The following is a 13,385-nucleotide window of genomic DNA, read 5'->3' on the forward strand; positions in this document are numbered from 1 at the left end:
TTTTTTCAACTGCCTCCCAGCACACATCAAGCCTAGTCCATCCTGTGACCACCTTCGGTCCGGTTTGAACGGTGACCTGGGTGGGACGCAACGCCCGAAGGAGGTGAATCGGCGATCGCATGCTGGGCTCCTAGGGTAAATCTTGATTGCGGGTTACTACAACTTTCCTCAGCTGCACGAGCTTAGTAAGGCGGGGTGATTGCAGAGTTTGAGGTGTATAAGTGCGTGAAGGAACGATGTGTTCGGGGTCGTTGTTGGACCCTGATCTCCCCTGCATTGTTGTTGGTGTGGTGTCTATCGTGGACTTCCTGTTTGGGCAATACCGATAGCTTATTAGAGCTATCTGGCCAACAGAAACGAGGGCTGTAAGTGATCTTCGCTCGTTCATCTTCAAAGGCCATGTCAGCCGATCGTTGATCTATTCATCAAACGTCACTGACGATCAAGCATTCATAGCACCATCAGACGAGTCAGACACGAAGATTACCCATCAGTCCTACCGAGCGCATCAACGCCGTCGAACGAAAGGGCACATGGTCTCATCTAGATAGCTCGCACTCTGGCCCGACATACATTCAAGTACATCAGCACTTTCGGACAGCTCGACGCTGCCACACAACTCTTCCATTCTACAAAATGCCAGTTCAGAACCACTACAACACCATAAAAGCCTGCCAACCACGACAAAACAGAGCAGATTGACGCCGGCTTCATCTGGCCCTCTCCAGACATCGCCCGCTCCCCGCACCCACACGTCACCGGAACACGATGTGTACAAAAGTCATCCTCAAGCACAGTACATGCCAACACGAGTTCTGGGTCAAACGAAACTGTACACGTCATCCAGAGTGCACCTTCTTCACACAAGTGTATCGGGAAAGAGGTGGTGAGTGTTGGGAGTGCGATCCGGGGCAGGCACCACCTGAGGCGCTTTTCCCGCGCGAAGTGAGCTGGCGCAGAGTCAAGAGTAAGGTTAGAGAAGGGGGACCTGTGAGTGTTTGAAGTGTGGTGTTGCCACGTCCAGAATCTTACTGTGATCAATGTCAATCCAATGCAAGCCCTCATGCATGAAGTATGAACGTCCTGTCACATATATCACGATCACGCGTCCCAATATATTGAAGAAGAAAGTACCCTATATCTTCGACTACAAATTTACTCTCCCACAGATCTCCTCATACCTATCCACCACACAACCTACACACCAGCCCAAGCCCACAAGTACGTCGATACGTCGACCAACCCCACCACTTACACCACTTACACCCCTCAAACCAATCAACAAACATACATACCATCCGCCAGCAACATGTGCAAGTTCTTCATCACCACTTACACATGTGGGCACCATAGCCTCATAGTCCATCCAGATGCGGCTTGTGACCCGAGCGAGAGGGGCGGGACCTGCATTAACGCAGAGTTTCACGACATACACAAGGAAGAGGGATGCGGTACGCATCTTTGCCCAGGCTGGCAGCCGAGTGATGAGGATGAGGATGAGGACGAGGGATGCGATACGCATCTTTGCAACGGGCAGCAGTCGAGCACTGAAGACGAGGTATAGATACTTGGGGCATGATGGAATGGATCAGGGTGCAGAGCGGATCGCGTCGGAGCATCAAAATGACAGAAACAGTGCGGACTGCTGTGGTGTCAATCAAACTTGATGTATTCGAACATTTTTACGGGGAAGACGTTACATTCAGGATGAGTAGGAAGTCGATGTAAAACACGTCATACACAGTCTCACATAGTTACAAGCATCTGGTTCGACGAAGATTTTTTCCCAATCCACCCATATACCGTTTGTATTCATTGCGTTTCGTTTAATTCTAATCTATGATAGTCGTACAAAGCAAAACATGACGCCATACCAATGCCGCGCCGTAAAAATGCCAGACCGCTAAAAAGGAGCAAACGATAGACAGGAATAACAATGACGCAATGACGTGAGAGAACATTACGCGGATGCAAAAGCATAAGGAGCAAAAGCAATGAAGCAACGCGATGCGATGCAGGGATACAGTACCCCAGAGAGAGGAATAAGAAAGACAAACTAGTCATCACTGTCCCTTGCACGACCAGCCTGACTACCCTCAAAGTTTCTCATCTTGGTGGCATGGTTGTGGTTGATCATGCTGCGAATAGGGTTCTTGCGTGCGGCACTGACCATGCTGGGTGTGGGGCCGCCTCTGGAGGCGTGTACAGCGCCAGTACCATACTGGACTTCGTCGAAGAGGTTGTCGTACTGGCCTTGGGTCAGGCTATCCTTTCTTGATGACTTGGAGGGCTTAACGGGGCGGACAGTAGATACCTCACTTGGCTCCGAGATGATGGAAGGCTTGGACTTGGAAGAGCGGGATGAACGGTGAGGGCGCGAGGAGTCCTCGTCGTCGGCGGAGTCGGCAGATGTCTTGCGGGAACGGTGCGAACGGTGAGAGCGTTTTGATGACTTGCTCATGATAGACTCGTTGTCATCATCGTGCTTCTTACTGCGGGAAGACTCTTTGTCGTCATCGTGCTTCTTGCTTCGGGAAGACTCTTTCTCTTCGTCATGCTTCTTGCTACGGGAAGACTCTTTCTCGTCGCTGTGCTTCTTTCTGCGGTGACTCACGGAGGTTTCAGCGTCATCATCCTTCTTAGACTTGTCGCTCCGGTGGGAACGGTGTTTGCGTCGTGGTGCGTCGCCGATCTGGGAGATGCTGTCGCTGGGAACAACAGTGTCAAGATCATCCTCACTTAGCTCTTCAATGTCGAGGTCATCGATGAAGTCGTCATCATCGTCGTGCTTCTTTTTGTCGCGGCTAAAGATGCTACTGACGATCGACGCCGCCTTGGATGCAGCCTTAGTGGGGGCTGCAGACGGAGCCTTGGATGCAGGGGCTGGTGGAGAAGGCGACGAGCCACGCTCCTTTCGGCTGCTACCACTACTACCGTGTTCCTTGTGCGAGGAATGTTTTGAAGATGAGGTATGAGAGGACCTGGCCTTGGACCTACCCGAACTACTCTTCTCATCTTCGCGGTCTGCTACGAACGATGAGATGAAGGAGCTAGGCGCAGCACTGTGAGCTACACTTTGCGCCTTTGAGACGACACTTTGAGGCTTGGACGATGGTCGCGGTGGCTTTGCAGTCATTGCGACACTTTCGGGCTTCGCTGTCGAGACGGTGCTCCTAGCCCTCTCGATCATCAACAACTCAGGGCTAGTATTTGAGCGGTGAGCAGGTGTGAGCCTCGATGGAGTCTGCGACGGGGCAACAGAGTATGCAGGGGCATATTCGATGGCGAGAGGCTCCGCAGCCCTTGAGCGAGGACGCTCGAATTGAGACGGTGAGTAGTAGTCGGCCGGCGCAGCCTCGATCTGTCGCGGCACGGAATTCCTAGGGATCTGAGAAGCTCGCGAATAGGAAGATCGCGCGTCGTCTTCAATGCGGTGTACTGGCTCAGGTGTAGGCGGTGCAATGGCCTGGACAGGTGGCTGCGCGGGTTGTGGGGCTTGCTGGGGTGTCGGGGGTTGGGATGAGGCCTGAGCGAAGAAGCCAGCCGCAGTGTTGACCGCGTTTTTGGCATCCATGAAGGCGCTGAAGTCCGCCTCTTTCTTCGCACTATCTCGCTCGCTCCGCATGAATGCATATGTGACGGCTGCACCTGCAGCAGCTCCAAGTAATGTTCCGAGAATGTGCGTGGCCGCCCCACTGCCGGCATCTGATTTTGTCGTCGCTTCGGGAACAGGAGCGACTGTGGGCGCAGAGGCACTTCTGGGTACAGGGCTTGGTGCCTTCGGAGCAGCTGATTCGGCTGTCGGTGCGACTGGAATTGCGCCAGTTCTCGAAGCACACGTGTGAGCGCTGAAGATACTCGGGCTCTCACGGAAGCTCTGCGAAACGGTCCTCTGCCATGTAATGACCCTGCTGTGCGTGATGATGGTCCCGTCATGTCTCATATCAGGTCCATTTCGGTAGACAACCTCGATGCTGTTGCCGTCAAAGTCGATTACTGCGGCGTTGAAGTGGCCATCCTCTGCGCAACGAGCACCCGGGGCCCCGTTAGGACGACCACCGGCGGTCAATGCAGCGGTATAGAAATTCCGGACTGCGGTCGTGCTAGGTGCGGTGAATGCAATGTGTGCAGCGCCGGCTTTTACGCTACTCAGCTGTCAGTTGCGGTGTGCCTGGTGATCCCTTGTGGTACTGACCCAGGCGTTTCTTGGCAGAGAAAGAAATCGGAATCATTTATTCCAAGGCCGATTTGGTTGCCATATTGGCCGATGTAGCGGTAGCCCAGTGGCTGCAGCGCTGAAAGAAAGAACGATGTCGAAGTTGGAAGATGCGATACCGTGAGGCCGATGTGGGAGACGGGCATTGCTGAACAGCGGTGAAGAACAAGAACGACAGGACGCGGCTAGAACAATCGCCAAACGAAGAATTGAGAAGGGAACGAGGCGGATATATGCACACAGTGAGGTGTGATCGAGTTGGAGCGGTTGGAGATGTATGGTGTGAGTAGGGGGGGAAGTATCGGTACGACCTCGAGGTTTATATCATAACCCCGTCCAGGTGCAGCGTCTCGATGCATCGTGAACCGAGTAGCAGGGCGTTCCATACCGTTGCGGGATAGACCCTACTAGCACGCCCCACCGCTGCAGTTAGCTATCAAGGAGGTCGCTGTCAACATGTTGTGATGCTGCCACATGTCCTGCGTCTGCAGCTAACAAATTTGTTAATGTAAGCGAGGTGTCGGTGTATGACATTGGTTGTGAGCGCCGGCCCGGGGCCGCGAGAGGTTTAAGTCGTCGCACGCCTCACATTGCCCACTACGCTACATTGGATACGGAATCGTAGCATTTCGGTCGCTTGTCGCGTGCAACAGAGTATTTGCGGTCTGGACGCGCCACTTGTCGTCGCAACGCTCGATTGGACATGGTGTGACGTCGATGATGGGGCATCGTTCTCACAAGAACCAAGGACCAAGACGACGCTGTAGTGAGGCTACGATTACAGGCATCGTCGGAGATTCTTGGAGTTGTCCCAAATGTCGGTAGGACTTGCCATGCTGTTGCTTTTTCTATGTTTACGCGAGATCATCATGGGAGATCGGCGATGCGGCTCCATGGATAGATGTTCTACCCGTTTCCCTCCCGCCACACGCGCAAAATGCGATGAGCCCCCAGAATGCATTCTAACCTTGTAAGGCATAGAGCGAGAGAATTACAAGGTGTATGCCTGAAAGAGGGGTTCAAGAAATCGTACTGCGAAGATGACGTGAAGTATACTTTTTCATTCGCCGGACATGTCATTCCTGACACTGAAGATCCTCCTACTCATGAATCCTAGAGTGGATGGAGAGCCGCGATATCCTACAAGCTAACTACTGACAACCACGTTTCAAGGTCGAATGACAGGCCATGACAAGACCCAGTGGTACGACACCAAACACAGCGCGCATACAGACTAGCGGCTGTGTCGATGGAACAAGGTGAAAGAAAAACAGGTGCGGGGTAGGTTGAGCTGCCCCGCGATCTTCAAAAGAAGATTGATTGTTGTGCGTTGAGCCAGAGTAGTTGTTTTGTTGTAAAAAAACCTCAAGCAGACGCCCAAAATCAGATGCAGTAACGCTCAGGCTGTTGATGTTGCGATCTAAGCCATGAGCGTGTCCTGCAGCCTAAAAGTTCCCGTTATCTTCCGTTTGTGCGGTCCGTGATCCGACTCGTCCGCGGTGAGTCAGTTGTTGCTTGTGGGCTAGTTGGCGTGTCCAATATAGATAGGTCCAGCGCTTGATCGTCGGCTGAACTAGAAGATGTTCCAAACGTCTTCGGCAGCATGGCAGAACTTACTGCATGCAACGCTGGCACTGAGGTTAAACTGGCTAATAGCGATGCTGTCGTCCTTGATGTGATCGGCAAAGTCGTCGTTGCCCTTGGCCATAGCACCTACGAAGACTGCGATACTCTCGCCCTTGTTGAGATCGCCAATGTAATCGCTGACACGTACGACCTCGGAGTCGAAGCTGAGCGTGACCTTGCGGCAGTTCGGAGGGAGGTGATCGGTGATGGGGTTCTTGATGACCTCGATGAGCTTTTCTTGCGACGACGTCGAGCGGATCTGGTGTCGGTGCAGGAGTTGGACCATGAGTCCGGCGAAGCGCTTGAAGGTACGGGGAATGCGCACTGTAGGGCTGACCCTGATGAGCACGTTCTTGGAGGTGTGGATGTAGATTTGGAGCTTGCCCGCCTTGTTGATTGGCGAGTCGAGCAATGTGAGCAGACACTGTGGCGCCACGTTAGCTGAGGGACCTGGCTAACCTCCTCTTGTACGCACTTGGTGGGTGATGTCGGGCCTGGCTTCGCTTATGTCGCGCCCCATCTTGCGCATTACGCCAATGTGGTCGTCACTGTTGAGCAGGTTGTACTTGTCCTCGCGCGCACCGGGGCCGCGGCCAGTGCCATGCGACGCCTTGTACGTCTCCAGCGTCGCATTGCACAGGACGACGATCAGGCGCTGTGTGTCTTTGTCGTTGGTCGGGATGGGGGCATGCTGCTCGGCCACTAGCTTGGGCAGCTCTGGCGGAGGCATTGACTGTGTTCCTGTGCGCAGTAGCGTAGCGTCAGCGGTGTCCGTGGTTAATATCGAGGAAGCAGCAACCGGACATACTTGCGCGCTTCTTGCCCCGCTCGGCGGAGTCTCGGGAGACAGGTCGTTCGGTGGGCGAGTTGGAGTCTTCGGGTTTAAGGAGGGGAGCCATTGTGACGAGAGAATACGCAAACACTGCGGAATGAGCTTGTGTATGTCTGTGTGACCTTTGGCGCAAGGAGATTGGTTCAGGGCGTGGAAAGTGAGAATGAGATGTCGCTTCTCCAGGTACCTAAGGTCAGCAGCGAATGCACTTACAAAACAACTTCAATGGAGTATTTTGGTCAGGTGAAAAAGGGTGGATATGCAGTAAGCTCGAGGGATGGCTGGGAACCATGCGGCCTATTTGTGCGAACTGTCGGTGAAAAGAGCGTTTTTCCTGCGTCCAATCACAGCCGAGCGGGCGGCATGATTACGTGAGACCACGAGCAATCAGACGAGTTTGTCCTCACCACCAACGAGCCATCGCAGCACTGCACGCAGTACAACAACAAGATATCATGGCGCGGTGTTGGTCGCACGCAGCAGTCAGCTTACCGAGTTGTCCGGCAGTTGCGACGTGGTCGGTCATTGTGGCCACCCTGCTTGACTCGCCGTCACTTTTGTCGTGGGTGGATACCTGGGTACCTATGCTTCGGGACATTCGGGGGAATGCGGTGTACAGCCAGTAGAGCGAGGACCGAGAACGCAGGAGTATCCGAGGATGCGCACCCAACCCGGCACCAGCTGCAACTTACATCAAAACGCCCTGCAGGGCTCCATGCCCGAGCGAGCTCCTAGGCCGGGCGCCGGAACCTCTGCAACGAAAGCGTCTCACCATGGTCTCTTGGCCCGCCTTGCATTTGAAACAATCACCATATCATACAGTCGCCTTACGTCCAACATGGCTCTACACGCCGTGTGTATGGCCTTTTCTGTAAACATCATGCGATCTGCCAAGGATACTAAGAGGTCAGGTCATGCGCGAAACGAGTCTGGTTTGGCCGTCGCGCTGCCGCTTGAGCGGCTCTGCGGTGGAGATACATGAACGCTAAGTGCCGCATTTTGCGCATTTCTGTAGCTGCCATTGAACATCGCGTTTCCTTTCCTTACTTCGATTCTTCAACATCGCTGGCGATATCTTTATACATTCGTTTTAGTGGCAGCCGGCTGTCTGAACCCTGATCGTCATCGCAAGCTCGTCCTCCCCCCGACAGAACGAATACTATCGCAGGGACCTCCCTAAGCTCAACGAACGCAATCAACAAATACACCATGGCTTTCGAATGGCTTGCACCAATTCTCACCCCTGCGGCCCTGCGCTCGGTACAAAACGACGGCCGGCCAGTCATCACCCTCTTCCTCGTCATCTTCGGCCTATCAGTCTTCGGTACACTGATTTGGTACGTGCACTTCGTCACATCTAAGATGTACCCGAAAAAGAAGGATCCAAATGCAAAGAAGGGCCCGATACTTGGCTTCATCAAGCGGTGATCTTGGAAAGAGAGCGGAAGAGGGATGCTAGGCTCGACGTAAAACAGGCGGGAAATGGCCATGTACAACTCTACAGCTGCTGGGATAATGACTGCGCCCATACTGTATCGACAAGTCGAATCTCCATCGAGCCTAAATCAACACCCTCGGCTTACACCAAACTCTCTTCGATCGGACACCTGGACCCGAATCTTGCTGGAGCATTGGAGCGCGCATCAAACTATTCCCCTCGTTGCATAGGCTGGAGACAGATTACCTACGAGTACACGATGTTCTCGTCTCGGAGCCAACGACTTGCTGTACTTTCATATTCAATACATAATTCATACCCTTCACATGACCTCTTTCATCGTACGCCAAAAATCATCATGCTTCCGCGATAACTATGTAACATCTGCTCTACAAGGTCTTCTCAAATGCTTGCTATAGGCTGCACAAACATCTCCGAAGCTTATCGGCACTCGTGAGATTCATCGGTAGTAACGAACCGATGACGTATGACCTTATCCACTCTGTTCACGATAACGCAGCAATTTCAAGTACAGTTCGCCACATCAAATTTATCCACTCATCATCTCTTATGTCACTGGGTATGTGGGTGTACTGGGGTGCTATAAGATACGATTGAAAGCTCCTTCTCGGAGTTCATCTACAAAACACGCCCTGGAAGATTGTCATCATGTCTGCTTCATCGAACCCAACAACATTTCCTCTACAGGGTAAGGTTGCCATCGTCACAGGCGCTTCGCGAGGAATTGGGGCTGGCTTGGCGTTAGAGCTGGCGCGAAGAGGAGCAAAGGTTAGTCCAACGACTTCGAACCAAGTCAATCAAGACACTCATATGTGAAATAGGTCACGCTCGTCTACACATCGCCAAAGAGCGGAAAGCTAGCGGAAGAGGTTGCATCGAAAATTGAATCACTTGGCAATGGTAGCACATCGAGGGTTGTTCAGGCGGACCTCAGACAACTCGATGCGCCTGAAAAGATTGTGTCAGCGACCAGGGAAGCGTTCGGTAACAAGATCGACATCTTGATCAATAACGCTGGTGTTTTGATGAACAGATCCATCACGGAGACAACAGCAGAAGACTACGCCGCCATATTCGACGTCAACGTTCGCGCGCCTCTCCTGCTGACCAAAGCAGTTGTTCCACATCTACGAGCACCAGGCCGCATCATAAACATGTCGTCCATAGGCGCCCGCCTAGGTTTCGCGAACCTAACCCTCTACACCGCATCCAAGGCAGCGATAGAAGGCGTGACTCGGAGTCTGGCACAAGAGCTAGGCGCTGCAGGACACACCGTCAACGCGGTTGCACCTGGCCCCACCGAATCAGAGATGCTGGACGATGTACCAAAGGATATCGTAGAGGCCCAGTTGAAGCAGACTGCTGTGGAGAACAGAGTAGGGACTGTGGACGACATCGCGAGAATCGTGGCCTGGCTTTGTGGCGACGACGCGAAATGGGTTTCGGGTCAGGCGATATCCGCATCTGGTGGTTTCCTGAAGCTGTAGTGGATTCTGTCATTGTTTTAGCACCAAAGCTTCTTGTTTGATATGGAAGCGTCAGGTGGAGCTTGGTCACGGTGTTTTGGTTCCAAGACCGGAGATGTTTGGACGGGAATAGATCGGATTTAGCAGCTACGCACCGTTCAAACATGCAGCTATGCAGAATACCACCGACCGAGTACGATTTCCGATCAGAAGTCGATGACGCCACAGCCGTTGGATCGTCGACATGTGAAGACCTGTGCGTGTATGCAGTGCGAACGTCGCATGGGAGCAGTCAAATGAATGGCAATCATGAGACTGGATGTGATCGGTAGTGGAACCCATCCCAAGCTTCAGCCAAGGCGTGCGAACACCAAGCGCATCCGCCCCTTACAGCTGTCACTTTCAGCCATGCCGCGAGAGTATCGTGTACCATCGAAGCTTGTAACCAGGTCCACATGGCAAGGCGGTCGAAAGTCGGAGCATGGCGATGGAGTCAAGGCCACCATCGGCAGTTGAGGCTCAACCCACCGACTACCTAGGCAGGGGCGAGGTGCCCAGGGAGGCGCCCCATTCTAACGCACTAGGTTTTAGCCTCCCACGTCCCAAACACCTCTCAAACGCCTCGCTCTGCCATTTCGCATGCCGAAGACTAAAGCGCATGGCCATTCATGTTTCAGGACTCCATCTTGGCATGCGTCTAGCCCTAGCCACGCCATTTGGCGTCCCTAATTGGTCATGATCCCGTTGCGATACGCGCTGGTAGACGGCGGAGCTTGCTGTGTCGCAGCTCGCAGTGCAAAGCCATGGAAGATGGTTCGACTTCTGCTACCGTCTCGCTCTTTGGGCCCTGGATTGCTCATCTTCCAAGCCATCTGACGAACTGATACCCTTGATCCACTTCGCTAATGGCAGAGCGGACCTGACTTGTCCTGCCCCCCCGTCGTAGCCGCTTTTCTCTCTGTTCGCCGCCTTGCAACGTTGGCTTATAGGCTTTTGTTTCCCCTACTCACCCCAAGACTCGACCGATTTCATGCCGGTGCCTCTTTAGCCGGGTGACTGAACGCCTCTTCCTGTACCTTTTCTCTTCTTTTGTGCGGGCACTTTTAGTAAGTCAATCCATTCTTTCACGTGGCTTCCTGTACCATGGCGTCGTCGTCCCTGGTGGCTTTGATCTAACCTTTGTACAGATTACTTAGACACTCTTTGAACTCATTGCTACTTCGGCCACATTCAGCAGGTCTGAAGATCATCGGCATCCACAACACGCACTCAATCGCTGCTACGTTCGCTTCTTCTGTCAACTATGTCGTACACCACCAGTCTCACAGGTCGTGAGCGGTCACGATGGCCGCCGCTGACGCGCATGCTCATGTCCGGAGAGATGTCGGACCAAAAAGCGCGAGAGTTGACCCGGAAAGAGAAATTTGATGTGTGGATGGTCAATGAGGGTTACCGAAGATTGTACGTTGCACTACACCGTGTGTGAAGAGCCTCGACTAACGTATCTAGTTTTGTTTTTACATTTGCGATATTGCACGTCATGGTCTTCGTCTTTGGTATGATGAACTATGGGCTAAAGGTATGAATGGATAGCTCAGATTACGACGAATGCCGCTCACAAGTCCTAGGACAACTCCATTGGTTCAAGACAGACCTTTGGTCTGACCTTCCCCATTGCTCGTTCAGCCGCTCTCGTATTGCACGTCGACGTTGCCTTCATCCTCTTCCCGGTATGCAGGAACTTAATCTCCATGGCTCGTCGTACGCCGTTGAACGACGTTATTCCTTTCGACAAGAACATCACCTTCCACAAGCTGGTCGCCTGGTCTATCGTCTTCTTCTCGTGGGTCCACACTATCGCCCATTGGAACAACCTTGCCAAGTTTTCGGCTTCCAACAACCTGGGATTCATGGGTTTCATCCTTGCCAACCTTGCAACTGGACCTGGATGGAGTGGTTATGTTATGCTGACGGCGCTCATGGCCATCGCCGTCACCGCTGCGGAGAAGGCTCGTCGCGCCAACTTCGAACGTTTCTGGTACATGCACCATCTGTTCATCGTCTTCTTCATCTTCTGGTCCATCCACGGAGCCTTCTGCATGATTCAGCCCGACTTTGCGCCCTTCTGCGACGGTATCGGTGTCTTCTGGGAGTACTGGATGTATGGTGGATTTGCGTACCTGGCCGAGCGAATTGCCCGTGAAGTACGAGGACGACACAAGACGTATATTTCCAAGGTCATCCAGCACCCCAGCAACGTTTGCGAAGTTCAGATCAAGAAGGAGCACACCAAGACCCGTGCTGGACAGTACATCTTCTTGTGCTGCCCTGAGATCTCCATCTGGCAATACCATCCCTTCACGCTTACCAGCGCACCCGAGGAAGACTACATCTCGGTGCACATTCGTATGGTCGGTAACTTCACCAAGGCTTTCGGACAGGCGCTTGGCTGCAACACAGACAAGAAGCCAGCCGGCGAGAAGGGTGAGAAGGGTGGGTCCAGCGAAGAGATCGCCTTGCGTCAAATTCTTCCCCGAGTCTACATTGATGGTCCCTTCGGTTCGGCCTCTGAGGATGTGTTCAAGTTCGAAGTCGCCGTTCTCTGTGGTGCCGGTATCGGTGTCACACCTTTCGCGTCCATTCTTAAGAGTATCTGGTACCGCATGAATTACCCTCAAGGATCCCGTACGAGACTGAGGAAGGTCTACTTCTTCTGGATCTGCAGAGACTTCGGATCTTTCGAATGGTTCAGATCGTTGCTGCTGGCTATCGAGGCGCAAGATATCGATGATCACATCGAGATCCACACCGTAAGTTTTATGTCCATAACTCGCTCTTGACGATCTACTAACCCTCTTCACAGTACCTCACAGCAAAGATCAAGGCAGACGACGCGACAAACATCATGATCAACGACGCAAATGCAGAGCAAGACGCCATCACCGGTCTCCGCGCACCCACAAACTTCGGTCGCCCTAACTGGGACATGATCTTCAAGTCCATCCGCAAGATTCACTCACCCGCCGAAGCCGGTGTCTTCTTCTGTGGACCCAAGGGTCTTGGTTCAACGCTCCACGTCAAGTGCAACATGTATTCTGAGCCCGGCTTCAGTTACGTGTGGGGCAAAGAGAACTTCTAGACGCAGTCGTGGGGTTATGATAAGGAACGCGGAGAAAAAGATGAGAAGTATACCATTTGCTATATTGAGCGAATTGTCACTTATTACATGGTTGTATATAATTCGCTCCTCTTTTTGGTTGTTGTTGGTTAATCTTGAAAGCTGCAAGCGGCTGAAGACACATGTTCAACGTCTACGATATCCCATAGAATTCTTAATGATGCAATTCGAATATCAAATGTCCGCATCCCCAACATCCCATGCCGATCTAACTGTCCAGACTTGCCGATTCCAAGATCAGCCTAATTAGCCTGGCTCCCTCAGATTTCAGGCAGCCGTTGATCCCAAGTACCAGTATCACGCCACTGTCGTTCATGCGTCCAAGCCACTCAAACACTTCGAAACCCTGCGTGCCGCATCGCGAGATGAACCGCTCCTCGCCACGGGTAACGGCAATGCTCGGACTCCGCGGGATCTACACTTGTTACCGAGCGATGGGGTTGGGTGGTCCTTGTCAGGACGCGGTGGCCATGGGTGGGCCGCGGACAATGTGACGCAAATTCGGGAGAGGAGACGGTGGTCAAGCTTTTGGTGTCTCGGGAGCCAAGAGCTTGGTGTCGGAGCATGTGAATGATTGCAAATAAGATGATCGATGGAGGGTGAACACT

The 13,385-nt window shown here is 52.9% G+C and overlaps 4 protein-coding genes across 4 annotated transcripts; 3 read left to right on the forward strand and 1 right to left on the reverse strand.

Annotated features, from left to right (window-relative positions):
• Positions 1–5,789: 5,789 nt before the first annotated feature.
• EMG1 (18S rRNA pseudouridine methyltransferase) lies at positions 5,790–6,741 on the reverse strand (the record flags this gene model as incomplete). The annotated part of the gene is made up of 3 exons (XM_049383477.1): positions 5,790–6,266; positions 6,318–6,583; positions 6,651–6,741. The coding sequence occupies 3 exons, from the start codon at positions 6,739–6,741 to the stop codon at positions 5,790–5,792; spliced, it is 834 nt and encodes a 277-aa protein (XP_049248995.1).
• A 1,142-nt stretch (positions 6,742–7,883) lies between these two features.
• On the forward strand, positions 7,884–8,102 carry J4E84_000843 (uncharacterized protein; the record flags this gene model as incomplete). The annotated part of the gene is made up of 1 exon (XM_049383478.1): positions 7,884–8,102. One exon carries the CDS (start codon positions 7,884–7,886, stop codon positions 8,100–8,102), a length of 219 nt encoding a protein of 72 aa, XP_049248996.1.
• Positions 8,103–8,781: 679 nt separating this feature from the next.
• J4E84_000844 (uncharacterized protein) lies at positions 8,782–9,620 on the forward strand (the record flags this gene model as incomplete). The annotated part of the gene is made up of 2 exons (XM_049383479.1): positions 8,782–8,901; positions 8,955–9,620. 2 exons carry the CDS (start codon positions 8,782–8,784, stop codon positions 9,618–9,620), a joined length of 786 nt encoding a protein of 261 aa, XP_049248997.1.
• A 1,282-nt stretch (positions 9,621–10,902) lies between these two features.
• Positions 10,903–12,738, forward strand: J4E84_000845 (uncharacterized protein; the record flags this gene model as incomplete). Its single annotated transcript, XM_049383480.1, has 4 exons — positions 10,903–11,060; positions 11,109–11,178; positions 11,228–12,409; positions 12,463–12,738. 4 exons carry the CDS (start codon positions 10,903–10,905, stop codon positions 12,736–12,738), a joined length of 1,686 nt encoding a protein of 561 aa, XP_049248998.1.
• Between the last annotated feature and the right edge of the window lie 647 nt (positions 12,739–13,385).

Source organism: Alternaria hordeiaustralica (assembly GCF_023758085.1).
Source record: "Alternaria hordeiaustralica strain BMP 2776 chromosome Unknown scaffold_1, whole genome shotgun sequence".
Classification (NCBI taxonomy): domain Eukaryota; kingdom Fungi; phylum Ascomycota; class Dothideomycetes; order Pleosporales; family Pleosporaceae; genus Alternaria; species Alternaria hordeiaustralica.